This window comes from Bos taurus, chromosome 10 (genome assembly GCF_002263795.3).
Source record: "Bos taurus isolate L1 Dominette 01449 registration number 42190680 breed Hereford chromosome 10, ARS-UCD2.0, whole genome shotgun sequence".
NCBI classification, from domain to species: domain Eukaryota; kingdom Metazoa; phylum Chordata; class Mammalia; order Artiodactyla; family Bovidae; genus Bos; species Bos taurus.
In genome coordinates, this window is record NC_037337.1 from 76,566,205 (window position 1) to 76,584,526 (window position 18,322).

An 18,322-nucleotide genomic window follows, 5' to 3' on the forward strand; every position below is an offset into this window, starting at 1 on the left:
GTCCCCTTCTCCTGCCTTCAATCTTTCCCAGCATCAGGGTCTTTTCCAGTGAGTCAGCTCTTCACATCAGGTGGCCAAAGTATTGGATCTTCAGCTTCAGCATCAGTCCTTCCAGCGAATGTTCAGGGTTGATTTCCTTTAGGATTGACTGGTTTGATCTCCTTGGTGTCCAGGAGACTCTCAAGAATATTCTCTAACACCGCAGTTCGAAGGCACCAGTTTTTCGGTGCTCAGCTTTTTCTATTGTCCAGCTCTCACAGCTGTGTATGACTGCTGGAAAAACTGCAGCTTTGACTGTGTTTATCAGCATGTTGGCCTTTGTTGGCGAAGCAATGTCTCTGCTTTTTAATATGCTGTCTAGGTTTGTCAAAGCTTTTCTTCCAAGGAGCAAGGGTCTTTTAATTTCATGGCTGCAGTCACCATCCTCAGTGATTTTGGAGCCCAAGAAAATAAAGTCTGTCACTGTTTCCATTTTTTCCTCATTTATTTGCCATGAAATGATGGGACTGGATGCTGTGATCTTCATTTTTTGAATGTTGAGTTCTAAGCCAGCTTTTTTCAGTCTCTTTCAGCTTCATCAAGAGGCTCTTTAGTTTCTCTTTGCTTTCTGCCATTAGGGTGGTGTCATCTGATATTTGAGATTATTGATATTTCTCCCAGCAATCTTGATCCCAGCTTATGCTTCATCCAGCCTGGCATTTCGCATGATATACTCTGCATATAGGTTAAATAAGCAGGGTGACAATATATAGCCTTGATGTATTCCTTTCCCAGTTTTGAACCAATCCATTATTCCGTGTCTGGTTCTACTGTTGTTTCTTGACCTGCATACAGGTTTCTCAGGAGGCAGGTAGGATGGTCTGGTATTCTCATCTCTTTAAGAATTTTCAAAAGTTTGTTGTGATCCACACAATCAAAGGCTTTAGCATAGTCAGTGAAGCAGAAGCAGATGTTTTTCTGGAATTCTCTTGCTTTTTCTATGACCCAGCAGATATTTGATCTCTGGGTCCTCTGCCTTTTTTTAAATCCAGCTTGTACATCTGAAAGTTCTCAGTTCATGTGCTGTGGTTGTACTTGTTATGATGTGATTTGATTTGTTCAGTCACTCAGTTGTGTCTGACTCTTTGCAGCCCCATGGACTGCAGCACGCCAGGCTTCCCTGTCCTTCAGCGTCTCCTGGAGTTTGCTCAAACTCATGTCCATTGAGTCGTTAATGCCATCCATCCATCTCATCCTCTGTCATCCCCTTCTGCTCCTGCCTTCAATCTTTCCCACCATCAGGGTCTTTTTCAGTTAGTCAACTCTGCATCAGGAGGCCAAAATATTAGAGCTTCAGCTTCAGCATCAGTTCTTCCAATGAATATTCAAGATTGATTTCATTTAGAATTGACTGGTTTGATCTCCTTACTGTCCAAGGGACTTTCAAGAATCTTCCCCAACACCTCAGTTCGAAGCATCAATTGTTCAGCTCTCAGGGCTGGGTAATTTCCTAGGCTAGGAAGTAGGAAGATTATTCCAGTTACTTTGGAGAAGTGGCAGGGATTTCCAGGAATTGGGCCACTACCCACGTTTTGGCCTTTTATGGTCACCCTGGGAACTGTCGTGGTGCCTGTGAGTGTGTCATTTAGCTTGCTAATGTATTGCAGTGAGCATATAATCAGGCTCCACTGGAAGTAGATGGCTCTACTGCCATCCTGTACCTAATGGATTCTAACCGATTTTTGTGGTATCCTGTTCTTTAACGGTTGTCGTTCTTTTAACTGTTGTGCCCTGCCCCCTTCCCTTCTGTCTCAATAGGACCTTTTTTGGATGATGTAATTGAACTCCTTCAAAGAAGAAATTGGTATTTCTGATAAAATGCTTAAGTGATTTTTTTTAATATAAACTATAATGGGATTAAGATTTGTTCTGGGAAACCAGTGTGCCATCCACCCACTCGACTGTCAGTCAAGAAATCGACTGTTCTTCAGCTAAACATTCCTTTTGCGTCCAGTTTGAGAATGATTGTGTAACCATTTTCCCTATTAGCTGCCTATGCTGAGTGTTTCACCTGGATCCTAAGAGGCGTTTTCCTTTGCCTTAGGATTACAATCAGACTTTGATGTATGCTCGTAACTCTCAAGCTTTTTTTAAAAACTAGTGGTCATTTTGGAGTTTTAGAAAAATTCCTTCAGAAACATCCAGACAGAAATAGCAACAACAACAAAAGACTTCAGATTTTCGTAATACTAAATGCCAAAGACAGCAACCCTGAAGGAAAATGTTGTGACTCCAAACTTGGCCAAATTTGTCCTTTGAGTGCAAAGACGGCAGAGAGAGATTTTCAGGTACACATGGACTCGGGAGAATAGCCCACACCTTTCCAGGAAAAGTGACTTACAGGTGTATCTCAGCTACATCAGAGATGAAGATAAAGTATAGAACAGTTGTAATTTATTAAAAAAAAAAAAAAAACAGCAGGGAGTGATAAAAACCATTTAATCTCAGTTAACTAATTATAGTTATGAATATGGTCTACTTAAAAAACATACAACCTAAGAGCTGTGAGTCGTTTATTCAGTGTCTAACTGAAGGCTGTACCCCAGGAGACAGCAGTAGTCTCTCCAGTTGCTCAGAGAAACTGTTCCAAAGAGTTCGGAGGAGGAGCCAGTATACATCTGTGAATGTGGACTGGGGATACAGGCAGTGAGGATCTCAGTGAAAGGTTAACTGCGGGCGCCAGGATCAGATATCTCAATGATTTTAGTGCTTTTCTGTGTGTGAGAAGATGCGTGAATCTGGGGTCATTGACATTCTTCCTAAGACACACATTTTAACTGTCTGAGGGGCCCACACATCCAAAACATGGAATACTGCAACCTGAATTCCTCTCAGGGTGGACTTGCAGATCAGTGACTGTGGTGGCTAATGACATGATCCTTACAGAACTGGAATGGCAGGAGGCATCGTTTGTTTACAATATAAGGAAAAACAAAATACTCTTACCTTTTTTATTTGATCTAAAAATCCCGTAAGGTATTAAATCTGGTAACCAAATCAGTGAAGGTTGGATGATAGGGGCAAAGGTGAAAAGGACAGGAAAGATGAGCTTAAAATCCCTAAATTTCCCTAAAATCATAGGGAAATCCTCCCAGTAAGCAGCTAATGCATTTAGGTGCAGAAAACCAAATACCCTTCACTGGACTCCTCTGGCTGTCTTGAAATTCAGCTTAGCACTGGCAAAACTTCATCACTGAAGTGATGAAGTGAACAGTTAGGCCATGTTCTGTGAACCTGTGTTCCGTGAACCTAAGGAGAGCCTCCAGGAACAGCATCAAGTGACTAAGCCCGGAGCTGCTCTGTTCCTAGGGCCAGCTGCTTTCTCCAGAGTTGCCCTGTGTAAAGCAGCCACACATCACTTATCTCTGGTGTCAAGGGACCTACAGTTTTTCCCTCTACAGTTTGGGGAGAAACCAAACTTATTGTGATAAATCACCCCGAGAGGACATTTCATCATTGAAAAGAGCAAATGTCAGCACTGGGGGAAATATTTGTAAAGGAAATTTTTTAGGTAAGTGATTACAGTGAAAACCTATGTATATCCATGATTAAAGAAACAGGGACCATCTTGAGACCTAGCATGGTGGGTCGGAGAAGTTGGCTTCTGTATACTCTTTCCTCTCTGTCTTGAGGGCTGCAGACTGCCCTTTGCCTGGCATAAGCGAGTGTTGTGTGTGAGCTGGGAATAGTTCGGTGCACCCTCGCTGATTCCTCTTTTCTGTGGCTGAGCCTGAGAGCTTTGCCCTGCCCCCAGATGTGGGGAGAGGGGGCAGATGTCTTACCAGAGCTACGGTGTGTTCTTGCATGTTGACAGTTCCTCCGCCCCCCTGCCCTGTTGCTCTGGCTCATCCGCTTGCTGGCAAGCAGAGATTCCCCATGGTTTAGGCAGGCCATTGCTCCCTCAGTTAGTTTCCAGAGCAGGTGCTGAAGTGTCTTTTCTTTGAGGGTCAGGCGTGCTTTGCTCTGTTTGGTACTGCCTGCTGTATTCGCATCTCCATGCTGTCCCGGCATCCTCCTTATTCTCCTGTAAAAGTTCTCGGGAGCAGGAGTCTCATGATTAAACATTGCTTTTATCAAAACTGAAATTTTATAAGCTTTGCCATACAGTTTGCCTTTCCCTAATCATCCGATTTGCATGTTTTTATTATTCCAGGTTGGCAACAGAGATGACTCTAATCTTTATATAAATATGAAGTTGAAGGCTGCTGAGGAGGTAAAGCCCAGAAAAATGGTGCCAACACCCCACCTCAGCTCCCACCCTTCCCCGTCTCCGGTTCCTGTCTGTCACCCCTTGCGCTCCTCCCACAAAAACTTTCATCACCCACAGCAGACTTCAGGTTATCTATTTTTCAAGTTAGAAATGGGTGACAGAGCTTGGGCCTGTCGTTGGCCCTGCAGTGTTTTCGAGTCAGTGATCTGATTCTAAAGAGCAGGCGTAGAGAACATAAACGTGCCTCAGTTCGGTGGCAACAGTTAACAAGGGAAGGATGGGGGATCAAAGCAGGAGACTCATTCTTCAGGACATGTGAGGGTGGAATGACGCCCGCCTCACTTGCTTTGGTTTAGTCACATCTGCAGAGGAAACAGGCCCATGTCTCAAGTCCTTTTGCCATGTATCCGTTTTAAATGTTCATTCTTGCAGATCGGGATCAAAGCCACGCACATTAAGTTACCCCGGACGGCCACGGAATCTGAGGTGAGCAGTTAGGAGTCGGCTATTAAGAGGGCAGCTGAAGTGCTTTTCTTACTGGTTTTAGTTTCAGAGAACTTTAGGGGCTGATACATTCAGCACACAAGAGACCTCCAGATAATTCTTTGTCTGCACATTCAGCCTCCAGAAAATCTTTGAAAATCAGTAAATGGGGCAGTGCCAGCTGTGAATGTTGGGTACTTGCAGTGTAATTGCCCATGTTTTGCTTCCAAATCACTTGCGATGTTCATTAAAAACTGATCGTTGGCCTGTCGTTTTGTGTACTTTAAAAATGAAAACGTATATTTCATTTACATGCTGTTCAAGAATAGGCAGAACAAATCTTGGGTGAGTCAAGCCGCAACTGTGGTTGCCGGTAGGTGGGGGATTGGCTGTGACATGACAGGAGGGAAAAAGGACTTTCTGAGGTCGTGGATATGTTCTACATCCACACAGTCCAGCAGGGCAGCCACTGACCCCATGTGCTCATTTAACTAAAATGAAATAAAATTTGAACTCCCGAACTAGCCACATTTCAAGTACTTCGGGAGCCACTATTGTGAGGTACAGATTATAGAACATTTCTGTCATCACAAAAGCCTTGGTTTAGATGATGATAACATGAATTTTACTGTGTAGCAGTAGATTAGTAAAGCTTTTAGCTCTCTTATTTGATGGATTTCTTACCAGACACCTGAAGATGACCTTCTGTGTTAAGGTAGAGTTGCTCTAGAATGCAAGGTGAGAAAGCTACAGTTAAACTCTCGGTGTATGGAGGGGGCAGGGGTGAGGTAGCCTGGCTTTTGGCTTGGGAAGTGTTTCTCTACCCTTGTGATTGCTCCATGGTACATTAACTGGTATGTGGTGTGACTTTTAGGTGTTAAAGTGCATCACATCATTGAACGAAGACCTCACGGTGCACGGCTTCATAGTGCAGCTGCCTTTAGATTCAGAGAATCCCATTAACACTGAAACGTTGGTCAATGCTATCGCCCCCGAAAAAGATGTGGATGGGTGAGTTGGCTTGGCTTTCTGCACCACGTTGCTTGATTCCGATTAAAATATATTCCTATTTGAGGAACATGTCATTTTGTTTCTAAAGAGTAAAAATACCTATCACTTTCCTTGTTTTAGATTGAATAGCATCAGTGCTGGAAAACTTGCTAGAGGGGACCTTAGTAACTGTTTCATCCCTTGTACACCCAAAGGATGCTTGGAACTCATCAAGGAGACAGGTAAAAACAGAAACAAAGCACCTTTTGGGGAACGTGGTCTATACCTTTGGAGGTTTAGGGGAGATACGCTGTGGGCCCTAAAGAAGCAGGCTTGATTGGCATAAGGACCTGTATGCTAGGGGCTTCTTGACTTAAATTCTTAACGTTCTCAACAGCCCTATGAAGTAGGTACTCTTACTGTTTAATAGCTGAGAAGACATTCTCAGAGTGATCGAGTCATTTGTCCAAGAGGCAGCAGAGCCAAGATTTGAACTCAGAGTTATTTGAGTTCAAAGCAGATTATTGTGTGTGGAAAAACCAATTTGGTAATACAAATTCATATTGTCTGTAGGGTGAAAAATCCCCACCCCAAAATGGGCCACTGAGCTATTGTAGTTCTAGCAAATGAATCCCTTGAATAACCAACCCCCTAGTACCTAGTCAACATGTTGGTATTTTAATTTCATCATGAATACTTTTTAGCAAAGGTTATTTTTTTTAACAAGGAAGTGTGCCCTTTTTAGAGGAAGTGGATCAGAAATTTCAAGTGGAAAGTGTTGGCTAACATAAGTGAAAATTTTCTGTGGCTGGCAAGGAAAGGTCAAGGTATAACCCTTGGGACAGCTATTGCTGATCAATCCTACAACTAAATTTATCCTCTATGACTTGTTTAGCCTACAGTGTATTACAACTCGATGGAAACCAGTCCCTTAGGCTGCAGCAGCTGTAGGGCCTCCACCTCCTCTTGTTGATTTTAATTAATTTTTATCTATTTAAGCTGCACTGGGTCTTAGTTGCAACCTGTAGGATCTTTAGTTTTAGCATGTAGGATCTAGTTCCCTGACCAAGGGATCAAACCCAGATCCCCATACATAGGAGTGAGGAGTCTTAGCCACCGGGTCACCAGGGATATTCCCTCTTGTTGATATTGAAGCAACAGTTTGCCCTAGTGAGCTTCAAGTCCTTTGCTGAACCCTAAAAAGTATAGAAAGTTACCTTATAAACACTTCACAATTTGAGGGCTTTACTTCTAGATGTTCATGGTGTTAGCATTATATAGAAACTTCCCTATTTTTGGATAGAGTTAATGTTACACAAGAAGCATAAATTGAACACAAATTGCCTTGAGTTGGCTTCAGTGGGACTGGGTGTAGGGCCTTAGCAGAGACCTCATCTCTGCTCGCCTTTGCATGGCAGCTCCTTCTCAGCTCTGCTTGGTCTCCCGGAGCAGCTCCAGCCTGTTCCATCCTTGTGCCTAAGAGTGATGGGACGGATCTTGTTGGCCAGGGGATGAAATACAGTCATTCGTCCACACTTGGGTCCTCACCCATATCAACTCTATTGCAGAGAGTATGTTGGTCCTGAGAGATGTTGGGACAGTGCCAGAAGAATGAGTACTCAGTAAACAAAAAGAAAGCTTTATATTACAGTTAGGTTCCCCTTTATCACTTCCCTGCAAATAACCCTGTGGCTCAGGCCCTAAGCCAAAAGAGAAATTTGGATGAGGAACTAAAGAATTACTGATACGAATCTTAATTTCTTTCATTTCTCTCCTCCACTCCATTAACACGCACCCTATTTCTTATAACTTTTTCCCAGGTAATGTAATCTGCTCTCTGCTTCCATATGGCTGTTAAGCTGTATGTCAGCGTTTCTTTCTGCTTTGAGTGTAGGTTTTCTTCCCACTCTGCTATGACTCAGTAAATGGATCTTGGCTTAAGCTCCGCTCCAAAACCCACTTGCAAGAAGGCCACATGGGCAAGTCCCAATTTTGTAGCTGAAACCCTGAGTTGCCAAAGAAGGGATGGTTTTAGGAAGATTTGTTTTTGATGCTAAGAACCTGTTTTTGTGCACTTGTTCAGAATTTTCCCATTTAGGTGGCTTGCAAAGGAGGGCAGCTTCCCCTGTTCTCTGATGCTCTCTGGCTTGTCTTTCAGGGGTGCAAATTGCTGGAAGGCACGCTGTGGTGGTCGGGCGCAGTAAAATCGTTGGTGCCCCAATGCATGACTTGCTTCTATGGAACCATGCCACAGTGACCACCTGCCACTCCAAGACTGCCAATCTGAAAGAGGAGGTAAGGGATCCAGAGTGGAGTGGAAGGGGTATGTGTGTGCGTGCACACACACGCATGCTCACATTTGCATGCACATTCCCATGTGGTGGGGGTTCTTGCGTAACGGGAATAGCTAACATTTCAGTGCCAAAAATTGTCGTGTACTTTACGTCATTATTTCATTTAACCCCTCTAACAATTCTATGATTCTTGTCTATTTTACAAGATGAAGAAACAAATTCAGGTTTAAAACTTGCCCAAATTTATACAGATTTTGTTCTGACTGTATTTTTCTCCACCAGTCCATCCCGCGGTAGATAGGGGTTAGCTGGATAGGAACTGAGACTGACCCCAGGCTGCCAGATCCCGGATACGTGACGGGGTGGCCTCAGAGGTGGAGGTGTCTAGAGGAGGATGTGGACGGTGGTCTTGTGACCTCAGTCACAGCTTGTTCTTGACACCTGGGCTCAGGAATTCTCATACAGACACATCGCATTGACAGTGCAGGCTCGTAAACGTGGGGAGAGACCAGGAGAGGCCCAGCATCTCTTTAATCCTCCCCAAGCAATGTTCTGTGGAAGGTGGTAGTTCCCACCTCCTGGGGAAGAGGCATGTAACTCAGGGACGTTGTTTCAGGCCTGTGGCTCTAAGCCTATACGCCTCCCTACCTTGCAGGTTTTCATCAGGTTCCCCATTCAGTAAAATATCTAGTGAAAGGGGAGGTTTTGACATGTGTAGGAATGAGCACAGTATACAAAGAGCTGTCAGAGACTATGCGGCCTGCATAAAATAGCAGATGACGAAGAATGTCGTGTAAAACAGGGGTGTCCTTTCCGCTTCTACATTTTTTTTTTATGTGTCACTGTTAAGTTTCTGAAGTCAGAACCATCTTTTTCTAGATAAGTAAAGGTGACATCCTGGTGGTTGCAGCTGGCCAACCTGAAATGGTGAAAGGGGAGTGGATCAAACCTGGGGCGATAGTCATCGACTGTGGAATCAATTACGTCACAGGTAAGTGTTGCGGGGAAGAAGGTGGTTTCTGGAGGCAGGCTGGGACAAGGAAGATGAAGCCTAAGCAAGAACCTTTTGTCCTGTTTTAGGCTTGAAGTGTTAAGGTTCAGAGCGATCAGCCTGCCCTTGGGTGCGTGAAGTTAGTAGATGGCATAGTTGCCTCTTGGCAGGAAGAAGCTGTGATTTTAGCCACTGTGCCGTGCAGTCCCAAGATGACCTAGAGATGGGGTGGTGTTTAGTTATTAAGTCATGTCTAACTCCTGCGACTGCATGGACTAGCCCACCAGGCTCCTTTGTCCATAGGATTTCCCAGGCAAGAATAGTGGAGTGGTTGCCATTTCTTTCTCCAGGTGATCTTACTAACCCAGGGATCAAACCCGGGTCTCCTGCATTGCAGACGGATTCTCTGTAGACTGGAGCCACCAGGGAAGAAGCCTCACCTTGAGTGGATTTTAGCAAAGGACAGTTAAAGCGTAGTGTGATCTTTACAAACTGCTCTGAAACTCCAGGAGAAGGATACATAGTGTCAAGAGAGTTCCAGTTAGGGATTTGCAGAGGTGTTTGACCTGCACCTTTTCTAGACCAAGGATAATGCTAACATTATAGTCATGTCTGTAACTGTCCTTGAATCCTCATCCCTAAGTTACTCCTCATGGCCCTGTTTGGTTAGTAATATCATCACCGTTCTTCCTTCCCGCAGATCTGAAACCTTTCAGTTTCCCTCCCAATCATTCCACGTATAGATCCATTCTCAGTGTCACCACTGAGTGTCCCCCTCTCCAGTGGATGTGCTACCATAAATGTCTCCCTGGCTTCCCTACCACCAGCTGCCTCCCACTCTGGTCCATCTGCGTGCTCTTGCCAGGTTTGGGGGCTTGACGTGGACTTGTGAGCCTCTCTCTCCCGTGTCACCTGTCAGACTCCTCAGCCCTGTACTAGTTTCGGCCACCTCTGTGGGCTTTTTTCTCACATGCATTTAGTGAATACCTGTCTTAACTATTGTAAAGTGGACCATGTGCCCCCCCAACACACACACACACACATGCCTGTTTTCCTTTGCAGCTCCTCTGCGTCTGTAGTGGGACAGGCTGTTCTCTGATGAAGTTTTCAAACATAAAAGCTGAAAGGACAGTTTAGTGATACTTGTGTACATACTTTGTGAGTTTAAAAAGGGAACAATTTTTAATCAAGCGATCATTTCTGTGCATGGGGCACCACTCCAGGCCTTGGGCTACAGAGTCGAATAAAACTCATCTGTCATCTTCATTTTCAGCAAATTCCTGCCCACCTCTTCTCTGTCTGAAATGTCCATTCTTCCTTTCAAACCTTGTCTTATTTCCCTTCATCAGAAGAGGATCTCTCCATTGAAAGTGCTTTTCTTCTCCCTCCCGTCCCACAGAACTTGGTGTTTCTCTCATCGTATATGTCTCTTTTTCTCCACTTGTCTGCCCATGGGTGCCTCGGGGCAGGTCTCTGTAGTCTCATGTCCAGCTTAGGCCTGCTGACAGCAGGCCCTCATCTGTTGGATTGTTGAAGAGAGTTATAGCAAGAATATTCTTTTTTTCTCCCTTCCCAGCTCAGGTTTGAAATATTGACACTAAGCTGCCAGGAACATTAGTCACTGTCAAGCCTTCCGTTTTTAACCTCCCTCCCACTCTCGGTACCATGATTTTAAGACAGTAGCTCACAATTGATCACTCATTGTCTTGTAGTGTAATTATCTGACGGGTGATAAAGACATTGCTCTCCTATAACTCCTCGCTCTCAGTACTTGCAATGTGACATTCAGGCTCCTTGTGTTTAAAACCTTGCATCTTCTGTAACATAGTTCTGCTGTTGGCTTTTTTCTGTTTGGGACTGAATTTGAGAGATGAAAGAAAAGCCTGGGTAGGGTTCTCAAGTCTCACAGTTTGGCATGAAATGCTGACTTACACTTGAAACTTACCTCCCTTTCACATTTATTTCTCACATAGAAGATGAAATATGAATAGTCAAAGCAGTATCTTTCCTCCTGGTCAGCTGTACTTTTTTCTGGTCCTGGTCATTTAGGTGAATAAGCATCAACAAGCCTGGATGTTACTGTTCCCCAAGGAGGGCAGGATTGCTGTTACCAATCCATGGATGAGCAGGGGGACCTAAGACTGCTCTTTGCAAATGTTCATTCTTAAAGCACCATGTTCCACAGCTAGGCCACTTCTTAGTTCATATTTTGATTATTTAAATCATTTGCATGGTCCATTCAGGGATAATGTCTTAAGTCATTTTCCAAATTCAGGATGAATTAAGGTATGGTTTTTTGTTGTTGTTTTTTTACGGAATTTTTTTTTTAAGATTCAAGTGCATAGCAGAAAGCGCTGGCCAGAGAAACATGTGAAAGTGTTCTGTCTGCTTGGCTTACTAAAGATTGTTTGAGAAGGGCTGGATTAATAGTGCTTTATTTGGCAGGGTTATAAAAGTGGGAACAGATTCCTCACTGCCCCCCCATCCAGTCTCAATCTATTTAGTGTAGTGGCTTCTATGCTGAACCCTGTTAATAGGATCCCCAAATTACACACGAAGGACTTAACGTTCAGCTGCGTCTTTTTTTTTTTTTTGCCATTCTGTCAGGCTTGTGGGATCTTCGTTCCCCAGCCAGGGACTGAACCTGTGCCCCTACAGGGGAAGCACAAGAGTACTAACCACTGGACCTCTAGGGAATTCCCTCAGCTCATCTTAAGTAGTTTTGTGCTAATAATTCCTGATGAAGCAAATTCAGGGGCTGGGATAAGTAACCAAAATGTGTGTTGGTTATTGAAGCCATATGCTTAGATCAAGACATGGCTACTCTGACCACATTACACCCTCCATGAAACCCTGTCCATCTTCTCGACCCAGGGGTAGAACCCTGGTGTCCTGCATGCAGGCAGATTCTTTACCATCTAAGCCGCTAGGGAAGCCCATGCGTATATCAGGGCACTGAGGCTAGCCCTGATGGTGTTTGAAGGAGGGGCAGAGCTGAGCTCACCCAGTTCAGCATTAAGCTGTGCAGTCATTGATACATCTCCTGTACGTATGGAGAAACACAGGGAGAAAGGGACTAACATTCATAGAGAGAAGGAGGTGTAGGGGTATTTTTAGCTGACTTTGGTGTTAGAAAGTTGAAACCTATACAGAAGGCAGCGCTGAATTGTATTTCCTTGGCATCTTGAAACGACCTTTGTGGTTATGGTAGGAAATGTTCTCCTGTTGCCATAACTTGTTGCCTTATAATCTAGAAACCTGAAACCATCGTAAGGATTTCTGTACCCTGCCCCCTTAGAGTATGTATAGAAAATATGTATCTAGAATGGGTGGGGAAGGAAATGGCAACCCACTCCAGTATTCTTGCCTGGAGAATCCCATGGACAGAGGAGCCTGGTGGGCTAGAGACCATGGGGTCACAAGAGTCATACACGACTTAGCGACTAAACCAACCACCACATCTAGAATGGGAAGAGAAACCCTTATGTTTGGAGAATGGTTTTTTTTTTCAGTTTCAAGAAATACAATTTCTCTCTTGAGTCTTCACAAGCCTCTGAAATAGGTGGTGTTCATCCTTCTTTATCCCTTTGGACTTTTCATGAGTAAGGAGCCCATAGGGGCTGAGGACTCCAGGTTAGTAGAAGAGCTGATCCTAGAGCCGAGGTCACTTAATTCTGGGTTTTTGGCTGAACCTAAGCAATGGCAACCCACTCCAGTACTCTTGCCTGGAAAATCCCATGGGCGGAAGAGCCTGGTAGGCTGCAGTCCATGGGGTCCCTAAGAGTCGGACACGACTGAGCAACTTCACTTTCACTTTTCACTTTCATGCATTGGAAAAGGAAATGGCAACCCACTCCAGTGTTCTTGCCTGGAGAATCCCAGGGACGGGGGAGCCTGGTGGGCTGCCATCTATGGTGTCGCACAGAGTTGGACACAACTGAAGTGACTTAGCAGCAGCAGCAGCAAGGCTTTCTTTCTTATTTCTGGTGTTCTGTTCAAAAAGATGAAATGGCTAAGATCCTACCAGGTCCTGCCTGGAAGCCTGAGAGCCTCAAGGTCCAGCCCTGTCCCCAGCCCCTCCCAGAAGTGCTCTGAAGCCAAGTGTAGGACGTGGTTCGTGTGTGAGCAGTGATGCATCGTGGGATTTTTGTTCTCTTGAATAGCTATTCTTTGCTGCTGAGATTCGTAGTTGTTCTTGTATCCTTTTAAGGGGAGTGTAATTATATTCTTTGCCTTCTGCATACATTTAAGTAGCTGCTCGTCTTTGGAATTGGATGTTGAATTGCTCCTCCAGCTCCATGCCTGGAGCTTACCAAATGTGACAGTTGCTGTAGAAACCGTATCTAGCAGCTGTGATGTAGCTGGAGCTTTGTGCACCCAAAAAATTCCTTTGAAGGCCTTGGCAAATTAACATTTTAAAAGGTGCTTATTATATACAGGGTGGTTGGCTGTAAGAATACAAAACAGTTGGTATTTTATTGGCCACCTGACAGATGACAAAAGGATTCTCCTGGTTCTGAAAAACCAGTTAAGCGTCTTGGGGAATTTTGCAGGTAGAGTAAGTCTCTCCCTAGGAAATAGCAAATACCTGTTACCCCACAGCTTTTTAAAAGTAAAGCAGGCACTTGAACCAGATGGGCCAGCACCCCCTAAACTCGACTAAGTTTTTGGAACAAGCTATTGTAATAATTGATCACATAACTTAGACATAAACACCAGGATTGCGATTCTGAGGCTGGGCTTTGATTTTTTTTTTTTTTAAACCTCTTTGACCAGATGATACAAAACCAAATGGGAAGAAAATTGTGGGTGATGTAGCATACACGGAAGCCAAGGAGAGGGCAAGCTTCATCACCCCCGTTCCTGGTGGCGTCGGGCCCATGACAGTGGCGATGCTAATGCAGGTGCGTGTGGGTGCAAGTTTCTATAATAGTTCTACAAAACTGATAGAATTCTAGGGAGTGCATTTCTCTTCAAGTAGAAATGTCATAGAACCTACTCAAAATCTGAGTAAGGATGCGAATATTTGGAAGAAAAAAAGGAAATGAAAGACCAAAGAAGTAGAATCAGGCATATTAATAAAGGGAATCAGGGGTAGCACGATTCTAATTTCCTCTGGAATGTGATAACTTCAGGGGGAAAAAAACTGTATAAACACCCTGTTTGTATAAAAACTTCAGGGGGAAAAAAACTGTATAAACACCCTGTATGTATAAAAACTGTATAAACACCCTGTATGTATAAAAACTGTGTAAACACCCTGTATGTTAAGGCTTTGCTCGGTCTGTTTTGGCTTACTGCCCTTCGTAACATACACCAGCTGATGGGGGCGAGGCACACAGCCCAGGGCGTCCTGGCTGCTCGTAGACTCTGGCCTACAGTTGAAGCGTGTTAATAATCGGATCATGAAGCTGTTCATTTTGTAATTGAACTTGAGTGACCAGGATAAAGAATTGAGGTGGAGGTTAGAAAATCATCACCTCTTCTCAGTTCCATTCATGTCATTTTGTTTAGAGCACAGTAGAGAGTGCAAAGCGTTTCTTGGAGAACTTCAAGCCAGGAAAGTGGATCATTCAGTATAACAAACTTAACCTGAAGACACCCGTGCCAAGGTAAAATATTTTACTGTTTAAAAAAAAAAATTACTGTGTTAAAACTCCGTGGATTGTTAGGTTTTTAACTGATGGTTAATGTGTATGTCCCTTCTGAAGGGGATTGGAGTGAGTCATTACTACGATGGGATTCATAAAGGTTGATTCGTATTTTCTGTATTTCTTCTAAGTGACATTGATATATCACGGTCTTACAAGCCAAAGCCCATTGGTAACCTGGCTCGAGAAGTTGGTCTGCGCACTGAAGAGGTAGAATTGTATGGTGAAACCAAGGCTAAAGTTCTGCTGTCGGCGCTGGAACGGCTGAAGCACCAGCCTGATGGGAAATACGTGGTGGTAACTGGGTATGACTTCTGTCCATTTGCCAATTGATTCTTAATACTGATTATTATTACCAGAGGTTGCATTCGCATTTAGCATGTATTTGTGGAGGTTCTTTTAATTTGGTTTGGGCATTTTCATATGTCTTTACTGATTTGATCCTTACAGCAACCTTGTGAGGTAAGAGTAGATTATAACCCTGCAGAGATGAGAAAATTTGTGAAAGTCATTCATCTAGTAGGTGGAAGAGTTTGAGTCTTAAAACCTGATCTTCAGATGAAAGTGCCTTTCTTTTTAGCCCCAAATCATTAATTCCGTAGATCTGTTGAGCATTCATCTATATTTTTGTTTTACTGAGTTAAAAGCTAGTTTTTGAGACTAAAATTGAGAAATTATGTAAGATTATAGCAGTGTCTCTTACAAGGTAAAGTATATTTGCCCCTCACAGTCAGAAGAGCTAAACTGCAGGAGGTTTTTTTTTTTTTTTAAACTGGGAGGAAGTTACAACTAAGATTTTTGGAAAAGATCCCTTTCATGTCTTTCATCTTTCTGATTATTCAGACTAAGAGTCATTCTCTAGGCTCTGTTAGATCTGACTTACTGATACACATGAATTTAATTTATCTAAACTTAATTTTCCTTTTCTGCTTTCATCTTGAAGAATCACTCCAACACCCCTGGGAGAGGGGAAAAGCACAACCACGATTGGGTTGGTGCAGGCCCTTGGCACCCATCTCCATCAGAATGTCTTTGCATGTGTGCGACAGCCTTCTCAGGGGCCCACCTTTGGGATAAAAGGTATTTTTTAAAAAATTATTTATTTTCAGTTGGAGGAGGAATAAAATGTATAAGTGGGACCAGACTTGGGCGGCCAGAGGGCACCTGCCTCTCCTTTAGTCCTCTGGCCCACTTGGCCCATGAACATCTATGGGGCAGTGGTCTTCAACTCGTTTAGACACTAGATGGGGCTTCATTACACCCCGTCATGGTACTTCTGCTGAAAGCTTTCATCATCTCACCCCAGTTCCTACTGTCACTGTCTGACACCGCACAGGGATTCCTGGATTGGGTGATACATAGCCAGGAGTGCTTTTATATGACTGATAGTCGATTGTCATAGTAAAAAGTAAAGGTAATCATAACGGCTTCCCAGGGGCTTCCCAGGTGGCACTAATGGTAAAGAATCCACCTGCCAATTTAGGAGATGCAGGAGATGCAGGTTCAATCCCTGGATCAGTAAGATCCCCTGGAGGAGGAAATGACAACCCACTCCAGTATTCTTGCCTGGATAATTCCATGGGCAGAGAAGTCTGGCTGGCTAATGTCCATGGGGCAGCAAAGAGTCGGACGCAACTGAGCACACGGTCCCAACTGCTGATCACCATGCTGACTTTTCTAGAGACAAAGACAAACCCCACAGATGTTTCACACTGAGGGAATAAGAAAAGCCTACACTTGTTGAGTATTAGGCTTCACGCCAGGTTTTTTGCTAAGCGGTTTATGCCTATTTCTTCTAAGATAGTTTTATCACCACTTACAACAGTAACAGCTGGAATTCAGAGGAGCTTGGTCAAGGCACTATCATCGAGTCCCAGGGAGAGCCCCCGCGTCTATCTCAAGGTCTAAGATAATACCATCAACACAGTGTTTCTTCTGATGAGATGAAAACACAACATCAGTAACTGTATTTCACTTTCAGTTTTTGGTAGCAGCAATACTCCAAACATCTTTTTGTAATTAAAATTAAAATTATATTTTTACTAACTATAATGGGTTAGCTCAGAGTTAGCTTCATCATTCGCTTGGTGATAGGGTATCATATATTCTCCTTACTCTCATTACCACAAATGTTGATATGGGTACACCTTTGCCCTTCTTCAGCCTGTTGTTTAGCTATAAGCCCGTTGACTTAGTTCTGCTTTTGAGCTTGTCTTAACAACTCCCTTTTAGCTCAGAATGAGCCTTTTCCTGTTTATTGAACCCAGTATGGGCCAGCAAAAATCTAGCACTTAAGCTGTTTTCCACCATATGTGTCCTATTTAGGAAGAATTGCAGTCTCTGTGTTTATGTTGGTGTGTGTATTTTAAATATTCCTTTTTTTAAAATGCCAGAATAACAGTTATGAGGGTAGGAAATTGAACAGGTTTGTCTTTATGTAACCGTCGGCTGGGTTTTTTAACAAATGTTAGGAATCACGGGGAACCTGTTTTTAAAGATAATGAGTAGGTATGTATGTGTTCATGGTTTTGTCAGTTAGAGTCACATTTCAGTTGAGAGACTATTCAGCATGAACAAGAGCGAGTGGTTTAGTCTGGTAAAGAAAATTAAGAAGCACTTGTTCAGATCTGTCCAAATGTTTGTAAAAAGTAAACAAATAATACTTGGTAAAGAAAATTAAGAATCACTTATTCAAATCTGTCCAAATATTTGTAAAAAGTAAATAATACGTGAGGCAGTTACAAAAACCAATTTGCTTTCATTTGATTTTCAAGTTATGAAGAAGTGTGCTTAACCTGAGTCCTCACCCTTGACCTGTCCTCTAGGTGGCGCTGCAGGCGGTGGCTACTCTCAGGTCATTCCTATGGAAGAGGTAACGCAGTCCAGGATTTGGCTGAATCAGATCTTTTATTATAGATTTTCCTTCCTGGAAATGAAGTCTGTCACAGAGATCTTAGTAGACAAACGACTCGTTTGCTCAGCAGAAGCAATACTTAGAAGAAAAACATCTTAATTTGTAAACTTCTAAACATCTTACTTTTTTGATATGACAAGGACTTCAAAGCCTGGCTTTCAGTGGAAATCACATTAAGCAAGCGATCAGATGTGGCACAAGAGAGGGGAAAACCAACATGCAGTGAATTCCAAGTACTAACCACAGAAGTGGGAGCAGCATACAGGAATGGAGCTCCAGTGTACTCCTTGCTCACTGCTGAAAGCTCATGAGTGTGTCCTTTCTAATCCAGTGTCGCTATTGATCCCAGTGGTGTGGCATTTGTGGTTACTAGCCAGGTCTCTTAGGGAAGGTCCCAGTTCCTTCTGAGGACAGATGGGCATTGTTCTCAAGGGCTGTTGGGTCTTTGTCCACTAGCTGTGCTCCCGTCAGTTTTCCATTGGCTTTACCATAGGGATAGGTTTGGTCATGATAGGTTGACTGTTGGAAAGATACAAAGAAGTTTTAAGACTGATGTGGCTTCCACCCTATTGTAGTTTAATCTCCACCTCACTGGTGACATCCATGCCATCACTGCAGCTAATAACCTTGTGGCCGCAGCCATCGATGCCCGTATGTTCCATGAAGAGACCCAGACAGACAAGGTAGGCTGCTCAGACCCCACAGGCACTTTCAGAAGGTTTGAATTAATGTTGGCCCAATGGGTGCTGA

The 18,322-nt window shown here is 43.6% G+C and overlaps 1 protein-coding gene across 2 annotated transcripts in view; it reads left to right on the forward strand.

The window, feature by feature from the left end:
• Positions 1-18,322, forward strand: part of MTHFD1 (methylenetetrahydrofolate dehydrogenase, cyclohydrolase and formyltetrahydrofolate synthetase 1) — a 60,561-nt gene that overhangs the window by 19,688 nt on the left and 22,551 nt on the right. For both annotated transcript variants that reach the window (XM_059890505.1, NM_001083477.1), the window contains 12 exons: positions 4,193-4,252; positions 4,682-4,735; positions 5,607-5,743; positions 5,864-5,964; positions 7,881-8,017; positions 8,896-9,007; positions 13,784-13,911; positions 14,522-14,619; positions 14,790-14,963; positions 15,602-15,738; positions 17,484-17,530; positions 18,148-18,255. In XM_059890505.1, the coding sequence (XP_059746488.1) occupies positions 4,193-4,252; positions 4,682-4,735; positions 5,607-5,743; positions 5,864-5,964; positions 7,881-8,017; positions 8,896-9,007; positions 13,784-13,911; positions 14,522-14,619; positions 14,790-14,963; positions 15,602-15,738; positions 17,484-17,530; positions 18,148-18,255 (1,293 nt within the window). The remainder of the gene's footprint in view (positions 1-4,192; positions 4,253-4,681; positions 4,736-5,606; positions 5,744-5,863; positions 5,965-7,880; positions 8,018-8,895; positions 9,008-13,783; positions 13,912-14,521; positions 14,620-14,789; positions 14,964-15,601; positions 15,739-17,483; positions 17,531-18,147; positions 18,256-18,322) is intronic.